This window comes from Saccopteryx bilineata, chromosome 1 (genome assembly GCF_036850765.1).
Source record: "Saccopteryx bilineata isolate mSacBil1 chromosome 1, mSacBil1_pri_phased_curated, whole genome shotgun sequence".
Lineage (NCBI taxonomy): Eukaryota > Metazoa > Chordata > Mammalia > Chiroptera > Emballonuridae > Saccopteryx > Saccopteryx bilineata.
In genome coordinates this window covers 146,271,104-146,296,903 of record NC_089490.1, presented here as the reverse complement: position 1 = coordinate 146,296,903, position 25,800 = coordinate 146,271,104, and the positions used below count along the sequence as shown (strand labels likewise).

General features: G+C 40.6%; 3 protein-coding genes across 3 annotated transcripts in view; 1 reads left to right on the top strand and 2 right to left on the bottom strand.

Moving 5' to 3' along the window:
* LOC136333282 (adhesion G protein-coupled receptor E2-like) overlaps positions 1 to 25,800 on the bottom strand; it is a 196,070-nt gene that overhangs the window by 145,314 nt on the left and 24,956 nt on the right. The gene's annotated exons all lie outside the window — the stretch shown is intronic.
* Positions 8 to 10,799, bottom strand: LOC136333255 (zinc finger protein 699-like). The gene is made up of 7 exons (XM_066272132.1): positions 10,535 to 10,799; positions 10,369 to 10,457; positions 7,440 to 7,492; positions 6,110 to 6,236; positions 3,899 to 3,997; positions 2,954 to 3,137; positions 8 to 2,108 (listed from the first exon to the last, which is right to left on the bottom strand). Exons 3-7 carry the CDS (start codon positions 7,485 to 7,487, stop codon positions 128 to 130), a joined length of 2,439 nt encoding a protein of 812 aa, XP_066128229.1. The 5' UTR covers positions 7,488 to 7,492; positions 10,369 to 10,457; positions 10,535 to 10,799; the 3' UTR covers positions 8 to 127.
* Positions 23,564 to 24,525, top strand: LOC136333422 (olfactory receptor 7A17-like). Its single transcript, XM_066272554.1, is given in 2 exon segments — positions 23,564 to 23,939; positions 23,942 to 24,525. Coding segments are annotated over 2 exon segments (951 nt in total). The 5' UTR covers positions 23,564 to 23,572.

Here is a 25,800-nt window from a genome sequence, read left to right as displayed (position 1 = left end):
TCTCTAGGGTTAATTTTCACGTGTTAGAAAGTAGACAAGGGCTTGTCCCACATATTCATAGGGCTTCTCCCCAGTGTGTATTCTCATGTGAATACTAAGAATCGAGGAACAGATAAAAGGCTTTCCCTCATTTCTTACATTTATGAGGTTTCTGCTCAGTGTGAGTTCGTCCATGCTTTGTAAGGATGGAGGAACTAATAAAGGCTTTCCCACATTCCTTACATTCATAGGGTTTCTCACCCGTGTGTGTCCTCATGTGAGTCCTAAGAGATGAGGCATCAATAAAGGCTTTTCCGCATTTCTTACATTCATAAGGCTTCTCCCCAGTGTGAGTCCGTCCATGCCGTGTAAGGTGGGAGGAACGAGTAAAGGCTCTCTCACATTCCTTGCATTTATAAGGTTTCTCTCCACTGTGTAGTCTCAAGTGTGCAGTGAGAGATGAGGGATGACTGAAGGTCTTCCCACACTCCTTACACTCATAGGGTTTCTCCCCTGTGTGAGTCCGCCCATGCAATTTAAGTTGGGAGAAACAAGTAAAGGCTTTCCCACATTCCTTGCATTTATAAGGATTCTCTCCACTGTGCAGTCTCAAGTGTGCAGTGAGAGATGAGAGAAGACTAAAAGCCTTCCCACACTCCTTACACTCATAGGGTTTCTCCCCAGTGTGAGTCCGTCCATGCACTGTAAGTTGAGAGGAACAAGTAAAGGCTTTCCCACATTCCTTGCATTTATAGGGTTTCTCCCCATTATGCTTTCTTATGTGTTTTCGAAAGGTTGGGAGTGAACTGAAGGCTTTCTTACACTGTGGACAGTCAAAAGGCTTATCTCCAGTGTGCATTCGGGTGACGTGTACCGTCAGGCTTGAAGAGAGACTAAAGGCCTTGCCACACTGCTTACACTCATAGGGTTTCTCCCCAGTGTGAGTCCGTCCATGCACTGTAAGGTGGGAGGAACTAATAAAGGCTTTCCCACATTCCTTACATTCATAGGGTTTTTCCCCTGTGTGTGTCCTCAGGTGAGTCCTAAGAACTGAGGCATAAATAAAGGCTTTCCCACATTTCTTACATTCATGAGGTTTCTCCCCACTGTGAGTCCGTCCATGCACTGTAAGATGGGAAGAACTAATAAAGGCTTTACCACACTCCTTACATTTATAAGGATTCTCTCCACTGTGTGTTCTCATGTGTGCAGTGAAGGATGAGGGATGACTAAAGGCCTTCCCACATTTCTTACATTCATATTTTGTCTTGACAGTATGATCTCTCACATGTGATTTGAACGCTGAGGGACAGCTAAAGGCTTTTCCACACTCCTTACATTCATAGGGCTTCTCTCCACTTTGATTTTTCACATGCATATTAAGGGAAGTGAGGAGAGAGAAGGTTTTCCCACATTCCAAACATTCATAGGGTTTCTCTCCAGTGTGCTTTCTCATATGGATACTTAAGGAGGAGGGACAATTGTAGGCCTTCCCACAGTCCTTACATTTATAGGGTTTCTCTCTGGAATGTGTTCTGACATGTACAGTGAGTTTCGAGGACTCACTGAAGGTCTTCCCACACTCCTTGTTCTCAAAAGGCTTCTCTCCAGTATGGATACTTAAATGTATTATGAGGTGAGAGGAAGAACTGAACTCCTTCCCACATTCCTTGCATTCATAAGGCTTATCTCCACTGTGAATTCTCTTGTGCTCTGTGAGGGATGAAGAACAGCTGAGGGTTTTGCCACATTGCTCACATTCACAGTTTGAATGTCCAGAGTGAAGCTTCATATGCGCCCTGAAGAATGAAGAACAGCCGAAGGCTTTGGTACACTGCTGACATTCGTAGGGTTTGTTTTCCTCGGGGGTTTTCATATGCTTCCTGAAACAGGCAAGGGAATGGAAAGCCTTCCCACACTCCCTACACTGGTAGGGTTTGCTTCCTGTGTGTGAACTGACGTGGGTCTTCAGGGAAACATGATCCGTGAAGACCTTTTTACATTCATAGCATTCATAGGATTGTATCTCAGCAGTTCTCTGGAGTACGTTAAGTTTTGAAATTTGACATAAGATTTTTCCATGCTGGTTTTCTTGGTTACATTCATAGATATTCTCCACCACATGATTTCTTTTAAAAATAAAAAGCACAATATTAGCAATAATTACATTTTTACCATTAATAATAACTGTACATGTTTTGCACCCTCTGAGGTTCTAAGCTGAAACTCCTCATGGAGGGATCTACAACAACTAGTATTTATTAGAGTTGGTTGTTTTTTTTAAAATTCTTTTCCAAGTAAGAGAACAGGAATAGACAGAATCATGCATTCGCCCTGAATGAGATTCACCAGGCAACCCCCATCTGTGGCTGATGCCTTTCCCACCAGGAGCCATGTTCACAACTGAGCTATTCTTAGCACCTGAGGCAGAGGCATCACAGATTCACATCACTTCCCAGGGTTGATGCACTCAAACCAATGGAGTCATAGCTACAGGAGTGTGAGAGAGAGAGAGAGAGAGACAAAGAGAGGGAAAGAAAAAGAGGAAGTGATGGAGAAGCCGATCGTTGCTTCTCCTGTGTGCCTTGACTGGAAATTACACCTGGGACATCCACACACCAGGCCGACGCTCTACCACAGCACCAACAGGCCAGGGATTTTTTTATCTTTTCTTTAATTAAATTTAATGAGGTGACACTGATCAATAGACATAGATTTCACTGAACATCTCTATAGCATTTTAACTGTTAATTGCATTATGTATCAGTGAGTTTTTGACTTATGGGATTTTTCTAATAACTGCTTACAACTAAATTATATTAAACATTGAAGATCACATTCTCATTTGTAGAAGAAAATATCTAGTAAAAATTCTTTATGAAATCACAACTTTTAAATCTGTGTTCTTAATATTTTGTGACATTTTAAGATGCTCTTCTGGGCTACTTCTTACCTTTCTATGAATGGAACTCACCTTAAATGTCTCTCATGGTTTTTGTTCTTACAGTCAATACCATGGTATTCCCACTTTTTGTATAAAATAGATGACTTGACATTGTTCCTCTTCAATCCTACTATTTCCTGTTCATTGCATACTGTTTCTTCATAAATATCTTGTGAAGTGACTGATTCATTAGTCTTAAGTTGAGTGTCAAAAACTGAAACGAATGGTAAAGGCACATTTGAAGAAAGGGCTTTTGCAGTGTGGCTATTTCAAGACTCTGCTATTAAGCACAGGGTCAAATGATAATCAACTGAATGAGAAATAATTTCATGAAGATTTTGATCAGATGATAAAAACAACAAGGTTATTACTGGGAGAACAAAACAAATAGGAACAGGTTCTCGCCAGTTGGCTCAGCAGTGGAGCGTTGGTACAGCATATGGAAGTCCCGGGTTCGATTCCCAGCCAAGGCACAAACAAGAAGCACCCATCTGCTTCTCCACCCTTCCCCTTCCTCTCTATTTCTCTCTTCCCCTCCTGCAGCCAAGGCTCCATTGGAGTCAAGCTGACCTGGGCACTGAGGATGGCTCCATGGCCTCCACCTCAGATGCTAGAATGCCTATGATTGCATTGGAGCAACGCCCCAGACAGACCAAGCATTACCCCCTGGTGGGCATGCCAGGTGGATCCCAGATAGGCGCATGCGGGAATCTGTCTGTCTGCCTTTCCACTGCATCTCACTGAAAGAATACAAAAAAGAGGAACAGGGTAAAATGTACATGACGAAATACCAACTTACAAAAAGAAAACAAAGGAAAGTCTTTTCAAAAACAAAGAGGACTGCTAATAAAAAGTGAGTACTAGTCAATAGTGTATGGGGAAAATCATATCTCAGACAAAACAGCTGTTTGGCTTTCACTTGATTTTTCCAAATGAATACCCCCAACCTAGACAGTTTCTCGCAAGAACTCTTGCCTTCCTGGTGCTTCCCCTGGACAGGCCCTCTCTTTGTCATCTCCAAGTCCTCCTCCTGCTTCCACTGGAAGATCAGCCAGGGTGTATGCAGTGTGTACCCTGTTAAAGCAGAGAGGCATGTCACATGCAGGAAAACAATGAGGAACCACAAACATTTCCAGGAGACAAGGCTGACACTTTGGTCTTATGATACTACAAACTTAGTGCCAAGTGTGACTTTAATTGCAACAAAATGTTTAATAGAAATATTTTTACGGAAGAGAAGTAGCAACAAAGCCACTGATGTCTAAAACTGATCTGAAACCTGGCCAGATAGCTCAGCTGGTTAGACCATAGTCCCAAAGCACAGAGGTTGCAAGTTCGATCCCTGGTCATGGCACATATAGGAATAGATCAATGTTCCTTCCTCTATCTCTCTCTCTATTCTACTCTTGCTAAAGTCAGTAAGTAAAAATTAAAAACTGATCTGACATTCATATCTAATGCTCAGTATTATTAGACTGGTCTAATACTTACAGCCAGGACATTTACTACTCCTGCTGAACATGAGTAATCTCACAGAATATCAATGTTACACAAGGTTACTCTGAGACCTGGTACAGTGAAAAACATGAAAAAGGTCCACCCACACGGCTGGACAGTCATTCTATTTAGAATTTATACAAAGAAGTTTGAAACATGTCCACACAAACCCTGCACACACATTTATAGCAGCTTTATTCAAAATTGCCTAAACTTGGCAGCAGAAAAGATGTCCTTCTATAGGTGAATAAATGAATAAAAATCTAGAAAATTGAATAAAAAGCATGAAAGAACTTTAAATGTGTTACTAACTGAATGAAACCAATGTGAAAAGGGTACCTACTGTAAGACTTCAAATACATGATTTTCTCAAAAAGAAAACAATGGACACAGTAAAAAGAGCAATAGTTGCCAGGGGATACATAGGAAGGAGGGATGAGTCAGTCAGAGAAAGAAGACTTTTAGGACAGTGAAACTATCTGCATGATATTACAGCAGTGGGTGTACATCATTGCATATCTGTTCAAACAACAAAGGCACAACACCAAAAGTGAAGCCTAATGGAAGCTATGGACTCTAGGTGATGATCGTGTGTCAGTGTAGGCTCATCAACTGTGACAAATGCAGGACTCGGGTGGTGTGTGCTGACAGTGGGGAGGCTGTACATGGGGCGGTAAGGGGGTGTATGGTAAATCTCTGTATCTTCCATTCAGTTTTGCTGTGAACCTAGAAATACTCTAAAAATAAACATATTTGTTCAAAATTTTATGTCTACCTAAAATCTCAAAATGTTTCTTTACTTGGAAATAGAGTCATTGTAGATGTCATCAAGTTAAGAGGAAGTTATACTGGATTAGGGTGGGCCCTAAATCCAATGACTACTGTCCTCCAAAGAGGGAGACTCAGAGACAGAGAGAAGTCTGTGTGAAGATGGAGGCAGATTTAGCAAAATGCAGCTGCAAGTCAAGAATACCAGGACTGCTGGCCACCACCAGAGCTAGGAAGAGACAGGCAGGATGTTTTCCATAGAGCTTCAGGAGTATGGTCCTGCTACCGCCTTAGTTTCAGACTTCAAAAGGTTTCTTTTGTATTTGGTCACAGTTTGCAGTACTTTGTTACAAAAGGCCTCAGAAACTAATACAGCTTGATCCACAGATACATCCTCAAATTACTCAAACAAGTTCAAATCCTGTAAAATGTACCAACACCCTGACTGTGACCCACCACAGCAGCTCCCTGTGTCATGTGTTTTTCTCACTTGACTGAGTAATAAACCCAACTTCTTTAACTTTTATGTTTTCCTGGTGGTCCTTAGGTAAAGGGCATTGAAGTCAGCAAAATTCTCAAGAGGTCCAAACCATAAGCCGCACTGTGTCCCGCAGTGACTCCTAAAGTCTATGCCCACACTTTCAACCCTCAGTAAGCCTTGAGGCTTTCAATAAAAATAAAAAGGCAGTTCAACACAGAGATGTTTATTTTCATGGTCAAGCCACTACACTATACATTTCTTAGGGTTCCTGACTGTGTCCGTCATATTTACCAATGTATTCTTATTCCTCAGCTCAAATCCTAAAATAAGGAATAAGGTCAATTTGTCAGATTTCTTTTCTAAACAACTAAACCTAGGAATGTTTCAATTTGTCAGATTTCTTTCTAAACAATTGAACCTAGGAATGTTGCCTTTCTTACCTAGTGAGGCCAGGTTCCGGAAGGTCTCCAGCATCACATCTCTGTAGAGGCTCCTCTGAGCGAGATCCAGCAAAGCCCACTCCTCCTGGCTGAAGTCTACAGCCACATCCTCAAAGACCACTGGGTTCTGAAACATCCCACACATTTTTTTCAGAATGCTACCAATCCTGAGTTCAGACGATACTGACAATACTGGGCACAGTGATTCCATTTACAAGACGTTTGAAGATTGTATGGTTTCCTAACATCAACCTGGGACTCAGCCATCAGATCTCTTTCTCCTTCCCCACACATGCTCCTGACTGATCAAGCCCTGTATCACAGGCATCACAACACTCCCAAGAAACACAATTTCTATCTCCACAATGTGGTGGTCAGCAATTCCAGTCTTATCATGATCCAGAGCAGTCCAGAGCATATAGGACAAATTAGAGAAAACTATATAAATGAAATACAACAGGTCCTCAAATGTCTTCTTTTTGTTACAGTGTTAATGAGATGCTGTGGGAATTTTAGTCTTCTTTATATCAATTAGTCTATGGTGAAATTGGCTTCATTATATGCTGTTTTTCTTAAAGATACAGAACCTATCAACAATGTTAAGTAAGGACTTAGTTGTAATTTCTACCCTGACACCAACAATTCCTTGTTCCAGAAACAATTATATCTTCTTCCTTCTCTATCACTGCAGTGATTAGTGCAACATGAAACACTGGGTCAAATCTGGATGACGTTATAATGAATAAAAACACAATTTGGAATGCACAAGAATCAATTCACAATGGAATAAACACTTAAATATTAGACTTGAAACCCTATTATTCCTAGAAGAAAACATAGGCACTAAAATCTTGGGTATTTCTTATAGCTGTATATTTTCTGATCTATATTTTTGACCAAGAAAACAATTTAAAAATACAACCACATCAATTAAAAAGTTTTTCACAGCAAAGAAACCATCAACAAAATGAAAAAGCAACCCACTGAATGGGAGAACATTTTTGCCAATACTTTTGATACAGAATTAGTATGCAAAAACTACAGAGATCTTATAAAACACAATATAAAAAAATAAGACATATAATCCAGCCCTAGCTAGGTGGCTCAGTGGATAAAGAGTCAATGTGGAGTGCCAGAATATCATGAGTTCGACCCTAAGTCTGGGCACGTACGACAATGAATGAGTACACAACTAAATGGAAAAACTAAGTGACATACTTCCTATGTGGACTAACACAGAAGCAGGTTGCAGATCCCTGCTCTAAACAATCAAATTGATGAACTAGTGAAATAGGAATATCCTCTTCGGAAATTATTAGCTCTTACCAACCTGTGTCATGTTTTCCTGGAACTTGGCAGCGGTATTTTCCTCACCCATGTTCCCTTCATGAAGAAAGACAGAATGTTGTGAAGTTACACTGAGGCAGGAGAGTCATGATCCTCTAGGTCTCCCCACAATTTGCACAATCATGAGCCTGGATGCTACAGCACACTATAAGGGACCAATCCCCTCAAACACTGCCAACTCCACCCCCAACAATACCCTCAGATGCACACACACAAGCCCAAGAAACAGAAGCAAACACACACTGCTCCTGTAAGAAGGTGGAGTAATCTTACCTCAACTAGAACTAGAAAACTCGTATCTGGTTCTTGTTAAGTTTTTTCTAATTTTTTTTACGAGTCCCATTTTGCGTGTTAAGTTTACTGCAGTCTAAAAGTTTAACTGGCAGTTTGTCCATGATATTGAGAAGCAGAAAAAGTATCACGCAATACCTTCAACCTTCAGAATATACTGAGAATACACAGTTTAAAGCCCAAGAAAGCACTGACTTATATACCACTTGGGTGCTCCATTCCCAATATTACCTACTTCTGCACTCCTTGGCAGACTAACACATATTACTGCTCAGCCCTTGATCAATGGGCTCCCCCCATGGGCTGCAGGGTCCCTGAAACCTGGTTTTTGAAAAAGTGCATCAACTGCCTAAACTCCACACATAGGAGGCAGAGAAGACTGCCATGGTGTAATTCTGCTGCAAAAGTTTACCTGTACAGAAGCAGCAACAGAAGAATACTTAAGTTGGCAATGTGGGTCATCTGATAGTAATATATACAAATTTCAAATAATGAAAACACAACTGTTCTTCCACTGCACTGGATCAAGTATGTATTTTAAAGCCAATAAAAATGTAATATTCTTTACTATATTAAAAACATGTTCCATTTGAGTAACCATGATGTGAGAATGACTGTGAAGAGATGCTCATACTTCTGCAAAGAAATTACTTACTTTTCATAGGAACTCTGCAAATCATATTATTACTACTAATTAATACATACTCAGGAATCTTACAGTCCATTAACTACACACTCAATGTTACCCAATTAGAGAGCCACTCTGTCAGGTGTGTATGCAGGTCTATTTATCTTCAAAGCTGAAATGCCCAGTGAGTATATTTCTGAACATACACTTATAATTCCAAAGCTAGTGAGGACCTTATTCCCTAACATTACCAGGTTCTGTCCTAGAACTTTCTTGGGCACATTATGCAGAATAGACAAATGAGGTATTCTATTCAAATGTTTTATCTTTGAATACCTTCTCCTGACTAAGACCTATGTCTAGAACAAGGCAGCTTCCCTTAAGGCCCCTACCTCCTGCTCCTTCATTTCATATTCACTTAGGTAACATCTCCCCTGATCCTACCACATGCAGTCACAGGGGATACAGCACTAAATAAAACAGAAGAACCCTGAAACACATGAACTTCATCATATCTTGAAGGAAGGCAGTCAATTAACAAACTATCAGATGGTTGCAGATGCTATATATAGTGAAGCACATTATAGGGATAAGGAACACACATATTTTACTTCAGTGAGTCAGAATTACTCAAATGGCAGGACAGAAACAGAAAATTAAAATAACTGTTTCAGATAGCACTGGAAATCCACAGCTGGGGTTGTGTCCATATATTTATAGACCTATAATAAATCCCAGAGAAGAAAAAATCAATAAAAATGGGCTCACCACAGAAGGTTGGGGAAAGAACGGTATAAATGGTTAGAAAGAAAAGTGAAAACAAGGCACAATTAATGATACTTTAAAACTAATAAAGAAAATCAGAAAAGCCAGCAATGTGTCCTTTGAAAACTAATGAAGTCGATAAATCTGTAGGAATTTTCTTTAGGAACAGAGCCCAGACAAAAGGAGATATGAATTAATTATAATTACACATGTTACAAAAGACTACAACAAAAAAAGTTAAGGGAATAGATATGGAAATGTACAAGTTATGAACTAATTTTGAGAGAGAGATATACAACTTTCCAGCAATGATCTAAAATAAACACAACACTTGATTATATCTAGTCATTAAAGAAAAAAAAATTCAGCACTTTAAAACATACCCACAAACGAAACAGAAGTTACACATTGTTTAACCAGCTGGCTCACCAAATAAAATTTTCAACATTCCATTTTAAGGGGCGAAAACAGTGTTTTCCCCGAGAATTTTCAAAACCAGAGAAGCACAATTAAAAAAAATTCATACATATTAGTGCAAACAATATATTAGTGCAGTCGACAAATGAATAATAAAGATATTAATCACAAACCTTGTTCATTTTGTCCTAAGAAAAAAATGTGGTTGAAAAATGGAATCATCAATTAATATAATTCATTTTTTTAAGAGAAAAAGATCATATCACTTATCCTCTTATATACAAAGTAGTGACTGACCTATAATAATGTTCATTGGTAATAACAATTTAACCCACCAGAACTAGACGGGAACACGTTTTACTAGAAAAAAAAAAGTACAATCACATACAATAAACATCGTATTTAATGGTAAAATGGTAGAATAATTCCCTCTGGGATCGGGAACAAGGCAAGGATATAAATTCTATGCTATTCAACATGAACTGGATGCAGGTCTTGGCAAGTGCACTAAAGAAATACAAGGTACAAGGTAAAAAACAAACAAACAAAAAACAGCTAAAACTGGCAGATGATCATACTTTATGTGTGAAATCCAAAAAAGATCTACACCCAAATGATTACAATGGATAGCTGTATTCGGCGAAGACGGTTACAAATACACTTAATAAATAATTAGTGCACTTGAATGCACCTGGATATAAGGTAGCAAACGGGTCCCCGCAAGCAGGGTAACATCAAGATTAACTAGTATCTGCTGCACCAGAAGGGAAGGCGGGGACGTAGTGGAGCCGAATGCCAGCCCCTTGCTCACCGGACACGCCGAAATCCGCAGATCAGCGAAGAGACGACCAGGTGAGGCTCTCGTCCCCGGGATGGGAAAGGCCGGGATGCTTTTCCTTTCTGGAAAGAGAGCAAAGGACGCGTCTAGAGGTGAATTATAAATATAAGGGTTGTTCTCCACTCCCCTTTGCTCTCACCCGACTGGACCCAGCCTAGAGTGCCCGATTCAGGGAGTTCGGGACGAGCAACAGCCACGGGCGGAGCGGGCCGGGGCTCTGAGGTAACGGCCCGGCGATCCGAGGCCGGGTGCAGGATCCCGGCGGCGGCCACCCTCTGATCTCTGGCTTCCCCAAGGCCAAGCTCTCCGCCTCCGCCACCGGACCTGAGGCAGGGCCGACCCAAACCGGGAAGATGGTGGACCCAGGTGAAAATGGAGCTCAGAGGCAAGTGAAGGTGCGGGGAGAACAGGCTCACGACTTGCGCACGCGCAAAAAGCACACTTTTGCTTTGGCTTTTGCGCCACGCCCAGCGAAAGGGGCGGGGCCTCGGGAGCTGCGAAATACAGTTAAGGGTGCAAGGCCCGGAGGGACAGTAAAAGGGGCCACCGATCACGAACGGCTGGCTTTCTCTAGAGAGAGATGTGGTCCGGTCCTGGGGCCGGGTCTGCACAGTTGAGATTGGATGGATGTGAGAGAGAACTAGGGCGGAGGTTTGATTGACTAGTGCTATGGGGCGGGACTTAGTTGAATATTCAGCGAGGCAAGGCTAGGTGGAGGGGTGGAACTCAGGGCAATTGGTGCTACAGGCGGGGTTAGGCTTAGGGCCTCCTGTCCAGGCTCTTAAGAGTCAGAGACTGGACAAAACACTTAAAAGCCTGTACCAGTCTCTGAGATCTCTGTTCCATTTACTCAGTCCTTTCATTAGACCTTTAGTGTTCCCTTTCATTGCTTTGTTGATAACTGCTCATGTAGAGGAAGGCAATTGATAATTATTTATGTAGGTTAATTTACCTGGAAACCTTTAACATTGTCCTTTCCTAAATTTAGACTTAATAAATAAATAAAATGTTCTGTATAGATTTTTTTTTCTAATATTAAGGGTTTTTTTTCTTGTTTGTGTAGTGTCTCTTAAAGTAAGAAAGAAATAAAGGATTCTTATCTTAGTAATAATTATCAATCTATTTGCTTTAGGTTGTGGCCTTTATTAAGTTAATAAAGTCTTTTAAATCTGGTTTATGTGTACATGTGTTATCAATTGTTGATTAATGCTATCAAATGTTTTTGTATCTATTGAACTTTGCTCCTTTAACTTACTTTATGATATCTGTATAAAATCTTTAATTTTAAATAGTCCAAATCTATACTTTTAAAAGAATGGTTTCTGAACTCCCGTCAAAATGGCAGCGTAGGTAAACACAGTAATTGCATCCTCTCACAACCAGATCAAAATTACAACTAAACTACAGAACAACCATCATGCAGAGCAGCCGGATATTTAGCTGAATAGAAATCCTACAAGTAGAAATTTATAGAAGAAGGCTCATCAAGATTGGTAGAAGGGGCAGAGATGTGATATGGGCTGGTCCGACACCCAAGTGTGGCAGATTAAAATGGAATGACATATATCTGCTGCAGAGGTTCATGCTGAGGAGCAAGTAGTCCCAACCCCACGCCAGGCTCCCCAGCCCAGGATTCCAGTAACAGGAAGAGAAGTCTCTATAAATTTTTGCAGTAAAAATCCCCAGGGGATAATGGCCAAGTGTGATGGAGGTCTGCTGGAGTCCCAGGCAGTTTCTCTTGAAGGGCAAGCATGCAGACTTAATCTGTCTGCTTCACTCTTTCTGAGCTCTGGTGTTGGAATAGCAATTCAAAAGGCACCAGGAATATATGGAGAGAAAATGAAGAATCTGGCATCAGCGTGGGAACTAGGGTTGGCTTTCTCCCAAACAGAAGTGTTGGCAGAGTCCATTGTTCCAATAATGAGCCCTTCTCCCACGGGAAACTGCCTGGGATCCAGCAGCCCTTCATCTCACTCAACCATTATCCCTCATGTTTTTACTGCCAGAAGTTATGGGGACTTCTCTTCTTAGCAGTGGATCCTTGGGCTGGGGAACCTGCTGTGAAGCTTGGAAAAGTGGGTTTACAAAGTGGACCTCTGCAGCAGACATAGCTTTCCCTGTGGGTGTGGGACCAGCCCGTTTGACATCTCCGCCCCTCCTACCAGTCTTGATTAGCCTTCTTCTTTAAATCCTCACTTGTAGAATTTCTATTCAGCTAAATATCCAGCAGTTCCAAATGATGTTTGCTCTGTAATTTAGTTGTAATTTTGTTTTTGTTTTTAAGATTTTTTATTTATTTATTCATTATAGAGAGGGGAGAGAGAGAAAGAGAGAGGGAAGGGGGGAGGAGCAGGAAGCATCAACTCCCATATGTGCCTTGACCAGGCAAGCCCAGGGTTTTGAACCGGCAACCTCAGCATTTCCAGGTTGACGCTTCATCCACTGCACCACCACAGGTCAGGCTGTAATTTTGATATGGTTGTGGGAGGATGCTAGTACTGTGTTTACCTATACTGCCATCTTGACCAGAAGTCAGAAACCATTCTTTTAAAAGTATAGACTCATCTGATGAGGCAGTGGTGCAGTGAATGAAGCATTGGACTGAGACCCGGAGGACTCAGGTTTGAAACCCAGAGGTTGCCGGCTTGAGCATGGGCTCATCTGGCTTGACCACAGGCTCACCAGCTTGAATATGGGAACATAGTCATGATCCTAGCTTGACCTAGTGACCCATGGTCACTAGCTTGAGCCCAAAGATCCCTGGCTTGAGTAAGGCATCACTCACTCTCCTGTAGCCCCCAAGTCAAGGCACATATGAGAAAGCAATCAATGAACAACTAAAGTGCCGCAACAAAAAAAAATTGATGCTTCTCATTGCTCTCCATTCCTGTCTGGCTGTTCCTATTTGTCCCTCTCTCTGACTCTCTCTGTGTCTCTATAAAAATAAATAAATAAATAAAAATAGAAGTATAGACTCAGGCTATATAAAATTAAAGATTTATGATGATATAATATCACAAAGTAAGTTAAAGGAGCAAAATTATGTTATCAATTCAATAGATGCAAAAACATTAATCAATATTTGATAAGATGTATACATAAACTAGATTTAAAAGGGGCTTTATTAACTTAATAAAGGCCACAACCTTTTACAAATAGATTGATAATCATTACTGACCGAGACAGGAATTCTTTATATCTTCCTGGCTTTAGAGCTGTGGGTCAAATAAGTTTGTAAATATGATGTATTTCTTTGCTAGCTTATACAGTAGTTTGCATTGGGTGTGGGAGACAGGCTATAAGCCTGCAAAGTCATTATAGCCTAAGGCTTAGTTTTAAGACTAAGCCTTTCCCTCCCTTGTAATACTAAGATCTTTTCAAAACTAAACTTTTCTCTACACCCTTGACTTTTGCAGGATGTGGGGTGGTGCACTCTCATGAGGAATTCCATTATGCCTCAGATAAGTGGCTTTGTATCAGAGACTTCCTTATTTGTAGATTGGCTTAAAGGTTTGCATTTCTACACTATAAAATGGGGGAGAATGGGGCTTGCTTGAGCTCGGTTCCTGAAATTAGCATTGCAAGGAGAGGCGGCCAAGATGGCAGAGTGCTAAAGGAGAAGCCAGTTTGTGCAGAGAGAAGATGAGGAACAGAGGTGAATAAGGCTGGTGAGTTAGAAACCTTTGATTCTAGGAAAACTTGAATGAGTCAGTGGTTTTGGGAGCCCTGAATGGAAAGGAAGTGTTTTCCCACTGTGTGTATTTCTTGCCCACTGGTTGCTAGCTAGGATTAAAGCTAATGGCCCACCAGTTCTTGGCTCTATTGTTTCATTACCGTCTGTCCAAATCAAATGCGAACCTGCATTGGCCAGGTGGCTGTGATAGTGGCCACAGCTACTGGCTTTATAATAGCATAGTTTAAGAGACACTGCACAAACAAGAAAAACAAGGTTAATATTGTTAGGGTTAAATTAGCCCCTGTAAAACTCATATTTTCCTCACCCAGGCATTCTGTAAAAATAAAATTAGTTTGCTTGCTATTCTCTTTCCTAACAGCTGCCTGGTCTTCACTTTGAACTGTAGCAAAACCTTACCTTCACAAAAATGTCTAAAAAAAGTTTGCATTGGGGAGGAACCTAACCATTGAGGGAGCTTTAAATCACAATAGGTGTTGCCTGACCAGGTGGTGGCACAATGGATAGAGCATCAGCCCGAGATGCTAAAGACCCAGGTTTGAAACCCTGAGGTCACCAGCTTGAGTGCTGGCTCACCTGCTTGAACACAAGGTCACTGGCTTCAGTGTAGGATTATAGACATCACCCCATGGTTGCTGACTTGAACCCAAGATTGCTGGCTTGAGCAAAGGGTCATTCACTATGCTAGAACCATCCTGCATCGAGGCAAATGTAAAAAGCCAGTAGCTACGGCCACCATCACAGCCACCTGGCCAATACACATTCACATTTGATTCAGACAGATGGTAAGGAAACAATGGAGCCAAGAACTGGTGGGCTATTATCTTTAATCCTAGCTTGCACCTGGCAAGCAAGAAATACACACAGTGGGAAAACACTTCCCTTTCCATTCGGGCCCCCACAGCCACTGACTTCCCCGAGTTTCCTAGAATCAAAGGTTTCTAGCTCATCAGCCTTATTCACCTCTGTCCCCATTTCCTTTTCTCTGCACAAACTGGCTTCTACATCAGCACTCCGCCATCTTGGCTGCTTCTCCTCCCTTCCACATGGCCTTTCTCAGCTCTCTAATGCTAATCTCAGGAACCATGAGAGAGCAAGCCCTGGTTTGTCCCACTTTATAGTGTAGAAATCCAAACCTTTAATCCAATATACAAACAAGGAAGTCTCTGATACAAAGTCACTTATCTATAATGGCATAATGGGATTCCTCATGAGAGTGCACAATCCCACATCCTGCAATAGTCAAGGGTGTGGGGAAAGGCTTAGTCTTAAAACTAAGCCTTAGGCTATAATGACACTACCTGCTTACAGCCTGTCCCCCACACCCAATACAAACTGTAAGTGAGCAAACATTTATATCATATTTACGAACTTATTTGACCAACATTCCACCCCATTTGCTTGCTTCACAATCTAGAGCACAGATATTCCTGCACAAGAAAATTGGGCACATTACTAAATTACAACAACATGACAAATTATACAATTTCAACAATTACAGAGATACATTCACCAGTCTCTGAGCACTTTGCCAAAGCACAAAATGTCCTTGGACTTCTTTCTAGCCATGGGAAAAGCTTCCTGGGGCAGGGGAGGGCCTCAAGCAAAGCTGGCCCCCCACCCCCATCAGGGTATTTCACATTGTCCAAAATCCATAAGTCCATCCAACAGAGGAGCCGGTCATAGTCCAGGAATCAGTCCACACACATGGGGCCTCAGCCACCCCCCTCATCCCTGCCGTCCTGGCAGGTCTTACATTGTCCCAAAGAGGAGCATGTGGTAGTGGCAGTCAGCATTTCCATCTCTGCTCCAGAGAGCATGGTGGCATTCACCCCTATGTCCCAAAATTGCAAACCTACCAGGGGTGTACTAGGTACTCCTCGCAGATGATATGATATTGTATATAGAAAACCCTAAAGTCGCAGTCAAAAAATTACTAGACCTGATAAATGAATTCAGCAAGGTGGCAGGATATAAAATTAATACTCAGAAATCAGAGGCATTTTTATACACTAACAATGAACTGTCAGAAAGAGAAATTAAGGAAACAATCCCCTTTACCATTGCAACCAAAAAAATAAAGTACCTAGGAATAAATTTAACCAGGGAGATTAAAGACTTGTAATCGGGAAATTATAAAACATTGATAAAAGAAATCAGGGAAGATACAAACAAGTGGAGGCATATGCCATGCTTATGGTTAGGAAGAATAAACATCATTAAAATTTCTCTATTACCCAAAGCAATTTATAAATTCAATGCAATACTGATTAAAATACCAATTACTTACTTCAAAGATATAGAACACATATTCCAAAAATGTATATGGAACCAAAGAGAACATGAATAGCCTCAGCAATTTTAAAAAGGAAGAATAAAGTGAGAGGTATCACACTTGGGGATATCAAGTTATATTATAAGGCCATTGTACTCAAAACAACCTGGTACTGGCATAAAAACAGGCATATAGATCAATGGAACAGAACTGAGAACCCAGAAATAAACCCACACTTTTATGGACAACTGATATTTGACAAAGGAGGTAAGAGCATACATTGGAGTAAAGACAGGCTCTTCAACAAATGGTGTTGGGAAAATTGGACAGCTACCTGCAAAAAAATGAAACTAGACCACCAACTTACACCACTCACAAAAATGAACTCAAAATGGGTAAAAGAGTTAAATGTAAGCCGTAAAACCATAAGCATCTTAGAATAAAACATAGGCAGTACGCTCTCTGACATCTCTTGCAGCAATATATTTGCCAAATTGTCTCCACAGGCAAGTGAAATAAAAGACAGGATAAATAAATGGGACTATATCAAACTACAAAGCTTCTGCACAGCTAAAGACAATAAGAACAGAATAAAAAGACCAACTACACAATGGGAGAATATATTTGACAATGCATCTGATAAGGGGTTAATAACCAAAATTTATAAATAACTTGCAAAACTTAATACCAGGAAGACAAACAATCCAATCCAAAAATGGGCAAAACAAATGAATAGACACTTCTCCAAGAAGGACATACAGATGGCCAATAGGCATATGAAAAAATGCTCAACATCACTAATCATTAGAGAAATGCAAATTAAAGCCACAATGAGATATCACCTCACACCAGTCAGAATGGTGCTCATCAACAAAACAACACAGAATAAGTGCTGGCGAGGATGTGGAGAGAAGGGAACCATCCTGCACTGCTGGTGGGAATGCAGACTGGTGCAGCCACTGTGGAAAACAGCATGGAGATTTCTCAAGAAATTAAAAATCGAACTGCCTTTTGACCCAGCTATACCACTGTTAGGAATATACCCCAAGAACACCATAGCACTGTTTGAAAAGAAGAAATGCACCCCCATGTTCATGGCAGCATTGTTCACAATAGCGAAGATCTGGAAACAGCCCAAGTGTCCGTCAGTGCGCGAGTGGATGAAAAAGCTTTGGTACATATATACTATGGAATACTACTCAGCCATAAGAAATGTTGACATCGGATCATTTAAAACAACATGGATGGACCTTGATAACATTATACTGAGCAAAATAATTAAATCAGAAAAAAACTAAGAACTATATGATTTCATACATAGTTGGGACATAAAAATGAAACCCAGAGACATGGACAAGAGTGTGGAGGTTACAGGGGGAGGGGAAGGAGATGGAGGGTGTTGGAGGAGGGGAAGGGCACGAAGAAAATCAGTTAGAAGGTGACAGAAGACAATTGGACTTTGGGTGATGGGAATGCAGCATAATCAAATGTCAAAATAACCTAGAGAAGTTTTCTCTGAACATATGTACCCTGATTTACCAATGACACCCCATTAAAATTAATTTAAAAAAAAGAATTTGTCTCACGGCTAATTCAGGCAGTTAGAAGAGTAGTATAAGGATTTTTTTTTTTTTAAAAGGTTATGAAGCTTTTTTTTTTTATTTAATTTATTCATTTTTAGAGAGGAGAGAGAGAGAAGAGAGAGAGAGAGAGAGAGAAAGAGAGAGAGAGAGAAGGGGGGAGGAGCTGGAAGCATCAACTCCCATATGTGCCTTGACCAGGCAAGCCCAGGGTTTTGAACCGGCGACCTCAGTATTTCCAGGTCGACGCTTTATCCACTGCGCTACCACAGGTTAGGCAGTATAAGGATTTTAATTCTGCTTCTCAGGCCACATCCTGCAAAAGGGGCCCCAAGAAAATTGGTGATTTGGCTCCTCTTATTTTGCTAATTGGATTAAAAAAAAATAGGAACACCCTGAAATAAAACTAACAATACAAGGACATAAATTTAAAAAAATTTTAGATACTGGAGCTGATGTATCTGTTATTACTAAGCTACATTGCCCTCCTTCCTGGCCCACTCATGCAGCAGCCACAAAATTACAAGGTATAGGGCAGAGTATACCCTCAACAAAATTCTAGTTTTCTACATTGGGAAGACTAAGAAGGTCATTCTGGATTTTTTAAGCCTTATGTGCTCCCTGGATGGCCAGTTAATTTGTGAGGTAGAGATGTTTTGAAAAATATGGGAGTGTTGCTTGTCAGTCCTAATGGTCTAGTCTAGTCAGTACTCAGATGCTTGATCGGGGATTTTTGCCCAAGAAGGGACTAGGGAAGGAACAACGAGGAATTCTCACCCCCATAGAAGTGGCTCCCAATACCAGAAGGTGTGGATTAGGATATCAAAATTTAGCATAGGGGCCTTGGTAGCTCCTGCTACCCCAATAATCCATTGTGCAGACCCAATTACTTGGAAATCAGATAATCCTGTGGGTAGACCAATGGCCCCTTCCTCATGAGAAATTTAGGGCAGCTGCTCGATTGGTACAAGAGCAGCTACAGCTTGGGCACATTGAACCATCTAATAGCCCATGGAATACACTTCCATATTTTGACCTTGTCATCTCCTGGATTATGAAGGGTCATAGGCGACCCTTACAGCTTATAGGTTTTGAGCCTCAAAATTATTGTTGTTCCTTTTTTCAAAGGATCAACAACAATGGCTCTGGGAAACTTCCAGTAAATGGCAAATCGCTTTTGCAAATCAATGGACAACTTTATACTGAAACTGTCAACTTTAAATCAGCTCAAAGACTAGAATTATATGCCATTATCATGGCTTTTCAGCATTTGCCATATTCCTTCTTTAATCTATATAGAGATAGCAAATATTTACTTACTGCTGTCTTAGGGACAACTGCTGATAAACTATTTCAGCAGTTCCTCCCTCTTCAAAGACTTGTATGTCAACATAGAGCTCCATGTTTTATAGGACATACTCGAATTCACTCCATGCTCCCTGGAGCTATGTAGCACAAGGGAATTCCCTTGGTGATCAAGCTACCCAAACGAAAATTATTTGGAGCAACCATGACAGATCAAGCAATCCAGTCTCATACTATTCATCACCAGAACACTGCAGCCCTGTATAAACAGTTTCAACTTTCTGGGGAAGCAGCATGGCAGAGTGGAAAATCCTGTCCAAGTGGTCCTATACTACAATCTGTCCCTTCATTTGGAGTTAACCCTCAAGGACTCCTACCAGGACAACTTTGGCAAATGGATGTTACTCATATACCTTCATTTGGCAACAGTCCTATGTCCACGTTACAGTGGATACCTATTCTGGATTTATAACCTCTGTCAGAACAGGAGAGGCTGCTAAGCATGTTAAAGCTTATTGTCTGTATGCATTTTTCTATTATTAGATTTCCTAAACTGGTTAAACTGGCAATGCTCCTGCATATGTAGCAAAAGCATTTACTGTATTTTGTCAAACCTTTCGAATTATGGGTATTTCTTACAATAGTTAAAGTCAAGGTATTACTAAAGTGTACCCAGCAAATATTTTAAGGTCAATTTAAAAAAATTTAAAAGGGGGGAGTCATATCTGGAACTCCTACAGGTCTACCATATCATGCTTTTTACTTTAAAAAATTTTAATTTCTTTTGAATGCTGATGAACAGGAGATGCCAAATCTTCTCCTGCAAACTTCTACCTTCTTTTATTTTATCCAGCTAATAATACTGTTTTGTCTTTTTCCAAACAGCTCCAGATATATGGAAAAGGTTTAAATAGGCAGATGGGGATCCTCAAACCCCTCAGCGAGATCTTCTGAGCATGGCTTTTAAGGTACCAAGAGGCAGAAAAAGCCCTATAGAGATCAGGTGAACTACCAGCTTTTAGGATACACCCTCAAAGGTTCCAATGCCCCAAAGGGGTCTCATAGGATTCCATCTGGGTCCTTCTTCAATAGTGAATAGAAAGGTCATTGAGCTAAAGCCTGCCAGGCTTACATGCCTTTGCTGTGAGGAAAAAGGGACACTGGAAGGTAGGCTTTTCCCTCACTCCTCTAAGGGAGGGTTCAGTCTCTTCCAGCCCTGCTCCAGCCACCTATGACCTAACCTTGCCCAGAATGCTGGGGTCTGCCACTGAAGGCTGAAGGTGCCCAGGGCCATGGGCCCCATCTATGACACTGTGAACGAGCCTAGGGTATTTCTTCCAAGAAGCAGGAAAACTGATCTCACTTGCACAAGGGCCACTTAACCTTGTCTGGCCTGAATAGTCAGGTTTTTTATTCTTCCCTTGAAGATCTCTGTTGTGGGTGTCGATAGTCCTAATTTCTGCTGCTTTGTTTAATATACAGTGCTTCCTTTATTTCTTCTACCTCAATGCCCCACTGATATTTCAGGCTGAGATCTACTCCTAATTTAGAGCTCTCTTTCCCCCTTTTGCCAGCTTCTATTATGAATTAACCTTTGCCACTCAGCTTAGTGTATCCCAAGGTTCTCTTTACCACACCTCAGTGGCAGACCTCCAGGGAAAAGCAACCTGGTCTCATCTCTCCAGGCAGAGGAGAACAGAAGCTCCATCTCCACACATGCTGCAGATGGCTTTTCCAGTCTACCTGAATCATTACCAGCTAGAAGCAGCGGTCATTGGGACTTGGACGTGAGCTGCAAAGTATAGAATTGTGAAAACAATTCCAGTGCCATGCAGACTTTTCCTGGATGTGGTCTTTTCCTGGAATCCTGCTCCTTGTGACAGCTCCTAATGGACTGAATTGGGGTTGGGTTGCATTTGCAGGGATTTGGAATTGTTTTGGTGCCAACTTGGACTTGGTGAACATGTTAAGGACACTACTCTTTTATGAATTCTTGCTGTATTGGTTAAGAGCTTGCTTATAGGCCTTAATCACTGTAAAAAAAAATAGAAGACTGGATAAAGAAGATGTGGCACATATACATTAGGGTATACCACTCAGCCATAAGAAATGATGACATTGGATCATTTACAACAAAATGGTGGGATCTTGATAACATTATATGGAGTGAAATAAGTAAATCAGAAAAAAACAAGAACTGCATGATCAATACATTGGTGGGACATAAAAACGAGACCAAGAGACATGGGCAAGAGTGTGGTGGTAATGGGGGGGGGAAGAAAGGGAGGGAGAGGGGGAGGAGGAGGGGGAGGGGCACAAAGAAAACTAGATAGAAGGTGACGGAGGACAATCTGACTTTGGGTGATGGGTATGCAACATAATTGAATGACAAGATAACCTGGACATGTTTTCTTTGAATATATGTACCCTGATTTATTGAAGTTACCCCATTAAAATTAATAAAAATAAAAAAAATATTCAACTTGTGTTGTTTTTGTATATTTCTTTTTGTAAATTATTGGTTTATTTTTTTTGGTCAGTTTTCACTTGGACTAGTCAATCTGTAAGGTATTTCACACCATATATTTACAACTACCATTGTCCTTTGCACAAATTAATTTTTCTCTTTTATTAATTTTGTTTGGCTTCAAGAGTTGGAAAATTGCTAGAATCCAAAGAAAATTTTTTTCCTTCTTTATTGTCTCTCAAGGACCACTTGTGCTTATTAGATCTTTTTTCTTCCTCAAGTCCATTTTATTGTTATCTCTCCCTCTATGTTTATTTAATCCATTGTTCATATTTCTTTAACTACAGGGCAGAAAATAGACATACTCATATGGAACTCCAAGCTTTTTTGTCCTGGGGAGGATTATGATAGAACTATTGAGATGCTATTCCTAAACTCCTTTTGGAAAAGTACTTGATTTGGACAGCTTGAGTTGTAGCGATTCGTAGCCTAAATAGTATGGAGGGCAGGGAGTGAGAAGAACATGAGAATAACACAGATGAGGAGGCCATGGTGTGCTGTGCTGTATGTGTGTTTCTTTCTGTCTTTCTTTTTTTATTCAATGAGAGGAGAGGAAGCAGAAAGACAGACTCCTGAATGTGCCCTGACTAGGATCCACCTGGAAAGCCCATTAGGGGATAATGCTCTGCTCATCTGGGGCATTACTCCATTGCTCAGCAACTGAGCTCTTCTTAATGCCTGAGGCAGAGGACATGAAGCCATCCTCAGGGCTTGAGGCCAACACATTCGAACCAATCGAGCCATGACTGCGGGAGGGGAAGAGAAAAAGACAGAGATAGAAGTGAGAGGCAGAAGTGTGGAGAAGCAGATGGGCGCTTCTCCTGTGTGCCCTGACCAGGAATCAAACCCGGGACATCCACACACCAGGCCAATGCTCTACCAGTGAGCCAACTGGCCAGGGATGTGTGTGTTTCTTATAAACTGAAAGCAATCCACAGAGCAGGGGTACCTGGACTCATATGTTCCAAGGTGATCTATAATACAGGAGCCAGAACTCTATTAAGAGAAGATACTAAAGAGGAGATCTTTTCCGGTTCATAAAATGCTTTTGCAAACAGATAAATCAGTGCAAGATTTACAGAGTGTGCATAAGAGGTTCTCTGTGACTTAAAGTTTCCACGGCAACACACAGGCAACCTTGTTTCTTAATATTTTCTGACACCTGCTCTGCCTTACTCTTTTCCCATGACACACTGGCTAATTTGAGTCTTGATTTTCTAAAACAATCGTCTCCCTCAGGGCCTTTGCACTGGCTTTCCTTCTATTATGAAAACACTCCTCCCTTAGTCTTCCATTTAGTCTTCTTTGAGGTGTCTGTCAAAGTCATTTGTTGGCAAATCTTGAATAAACTCTATAAAAAAATCTCTCCCTCTATTTAATGTGATTTTTTTTCTTCATAGCATCTGCATCTTTGGATATGTTAATTTATTATTTTTATTTGAATTTATTCTTTCTCTATCATTAATTTATAGAGACATGTTTTTTAGCATTGCATACCTTGAACAGTAACCCGGAACATGCTTTACAGCCTATATATATTTCACAAATGCATGAATGGTATCCTCAATAAAACAGCAATATACATTATGTTTGAAGAACAAGTTGATGGTACAAAAGGAAATTGTAATGAGAAATGGCACTAGAGATACCTTAATGGGAACCAGATCATACACCAAATATGAAAATTATTTTCCTGATTCTAAATATAAATGTAGCTTTTATTATCAGTTACCAATGCTTGCTAATGTGAAAATTAGGTATTGATTTTTTCTATTTTCTGTAGTAACCTCCAACATATGAAACCAAGCAATGATACACAAATTTTAGAATTTTTTCTCCTGGGACTGTCAGAGGCACCAGAACTGCAGCCCTTCGCATTCGGGCTCTTCCGGTCCATGTACCTGTTCACTGTGTGGGGAAACCTGCTCATCATTCTGGCCGTCAGCTCAGACTCCCACCTCCAGACGCCCATGTACTTCTTCCTCTGCAACCTGTCCCTGGTGGACATCTGCTTCACCTCCACCACTGTCCCAACGATGCTGCTGAACATCCACACTCAGAGCACAGTCATAACCTATGAAGGCTGCATCACCCAGATGTACTTTTTCATGCTCTTTGCAGTTTTAGATGACTTTATCCTGACTGTGAATGCCTATGACCGCTTTGTGCCATCTGTCACCCCCTGCACTACACGGTCATCATGAACCCTCGGCTCTGTGGACTGCTGGTTCTGGTGTCCTGGATCATAAGTGTCCTAAATTCTCTGTTACGAAGCTTAATGGTGTTGGTTCTTCCCTTCTGCTCAGACTTGGAAATCCCCCACTTTTTCTGTGAACTCAATCAGGTGGTCCAACTCGCCTGTTATGACACCTTTCTTAATAACATGGTGATGTATTTTTCAGCTGGGCTGCTGGGTGGTGGTCCCCTTATTGGGATCCTTTACACTTACTCTAAGATAATGTCCTCTGTATGTAGAATCCCATCAGCTCAGGGGAATCATAAAGCATTTTCTACCTGGGCATCTCGCCTCTCAGTTGTCTCTTTATTTTATGGTACAAGCTTAGACATGTATCTCAGCTCTGCTGCTACCCACAGCTCACACTCAAGTGCAACAGCCGCGGTGATGTACACCGTGGTCACACCCATGCTGAACCCCTTCATCTACAGTCTCAGGAACAAGGACATAAAGAGGGCTTTGGAAAGATTTCTTGGCAGGCAAGCTTTTCAAGGGCAAACTGTACTAGGCTGAAGAAGTGCTCATGGACAAATATATCCCTCATAGGTGGGCTGTAAAACTGAGACTAATGGACATAAATAAAAGTGAAATGGTTAGCCAGGGGAGTGGTTGGGGAATAAGAGAAATACAGAGGGACAAAGATGACATAAAATGACTTGACTTTGGGTGATGGGTATACAATGCTAGCAACAGTTTAAATGCTATAGAGATGTCCACCTGAAACCTATGTACTCTTATTGATCAATGTCACCCCAGTAAATTTAATTTCAAAATGAAAAAATGAAAAAAAGACATACACATAAATGTAGGGTTCAAAGCCTCAGAACCAGAAATTCTGACATAAATTAATCTAATATTTGTAACATATGTAGTAATTAAAATTTCTCATTTATTTCATGGATTAACATGAATTACTTTAGCATAATTTATTCTCTTGTGACATATATTATTCCAAGTAATTTTTCTATTTTTTTTACTGAAAGAATAGTCATCAATCATACTACTCCTATGGACAAAACTACACGTGGCTACTATGGTCATTACATAATTTTATTGTAGAGGAAAATCTGAGCCTACAGTTTTCACTTACATGTTCATCATTATTTTCTATAGCACTAACAAAATTAAATGTACTAACTAAAAGCTAATAAACCTATTGGAACAAAAACAGGAACAAAATTTTTGCTAATAATCTCTATTTTAGCCTCTATTTTAGTACTTTGCAGGGACCAGTAGTTCCAGTTCCTGCCCAGACGGGAGCTGACTGATCACAGTAATCTGTCAGATGCAGAAGGATTCAACATTTCAACATGCTGATGGAGAATGCCAGAAGGGTGTTTCTTCAAAACATTTTTTGAAGTTGCAACAAACAGAAGGGAAAATGTCATATCGAATGTTTAATGAATTTTCACAAATAAATATAGCCCTTGTAATCGTGACCTAGACAAAAATGTAGAACATGTCTAGACATACAGTAGCTTCCTTTGTGCTTAATTCCAGTCACCACTTCTCCCCATTCTCCAGAATTCTAACCTCATAGATTACTTTTTGCCTATTTTAAACTTCATGTAAATAGAATCTTACAATGTGTATTTTTGTGCCTGCCATATTTTGCTTAATATTATGCTTGTATTGCTCAATATTTTGAGTCTGTATTTTTGAACCTTTAGAATATTATGCTAAGAGAAATAAGCCAGTCAGGGAAAGACAAGTATCATATGATTTCACTCATATGTGGAATCTAATGAACAAAATGAACTAACAAGCAAAATGGAGACAGACTCATAC

Coding starts and splice junctions, on each gene's coding strand:
- LOC136333255 (XM_066272132.1), bottom strand. CDS start 7,487: ATGGGTGAGGAAAATACCGCTGCCAAGTTCCAGGAAAACATGACACAG. Junction 6,237..7,439: donor TCCAGGAAAACATGACACAG/GTTGGTAAGAGC, acceptor GGGATGTTTCAG/AACCCAGTGGTCTTTGAGGA. Junction 3,138..3,898: donor CCAGGGGAAGCACCAGGAAG/GCAAGAGTTCTT, acceptor CATTCGTTTCAG/TTTTTGACACTCAACTTAAG.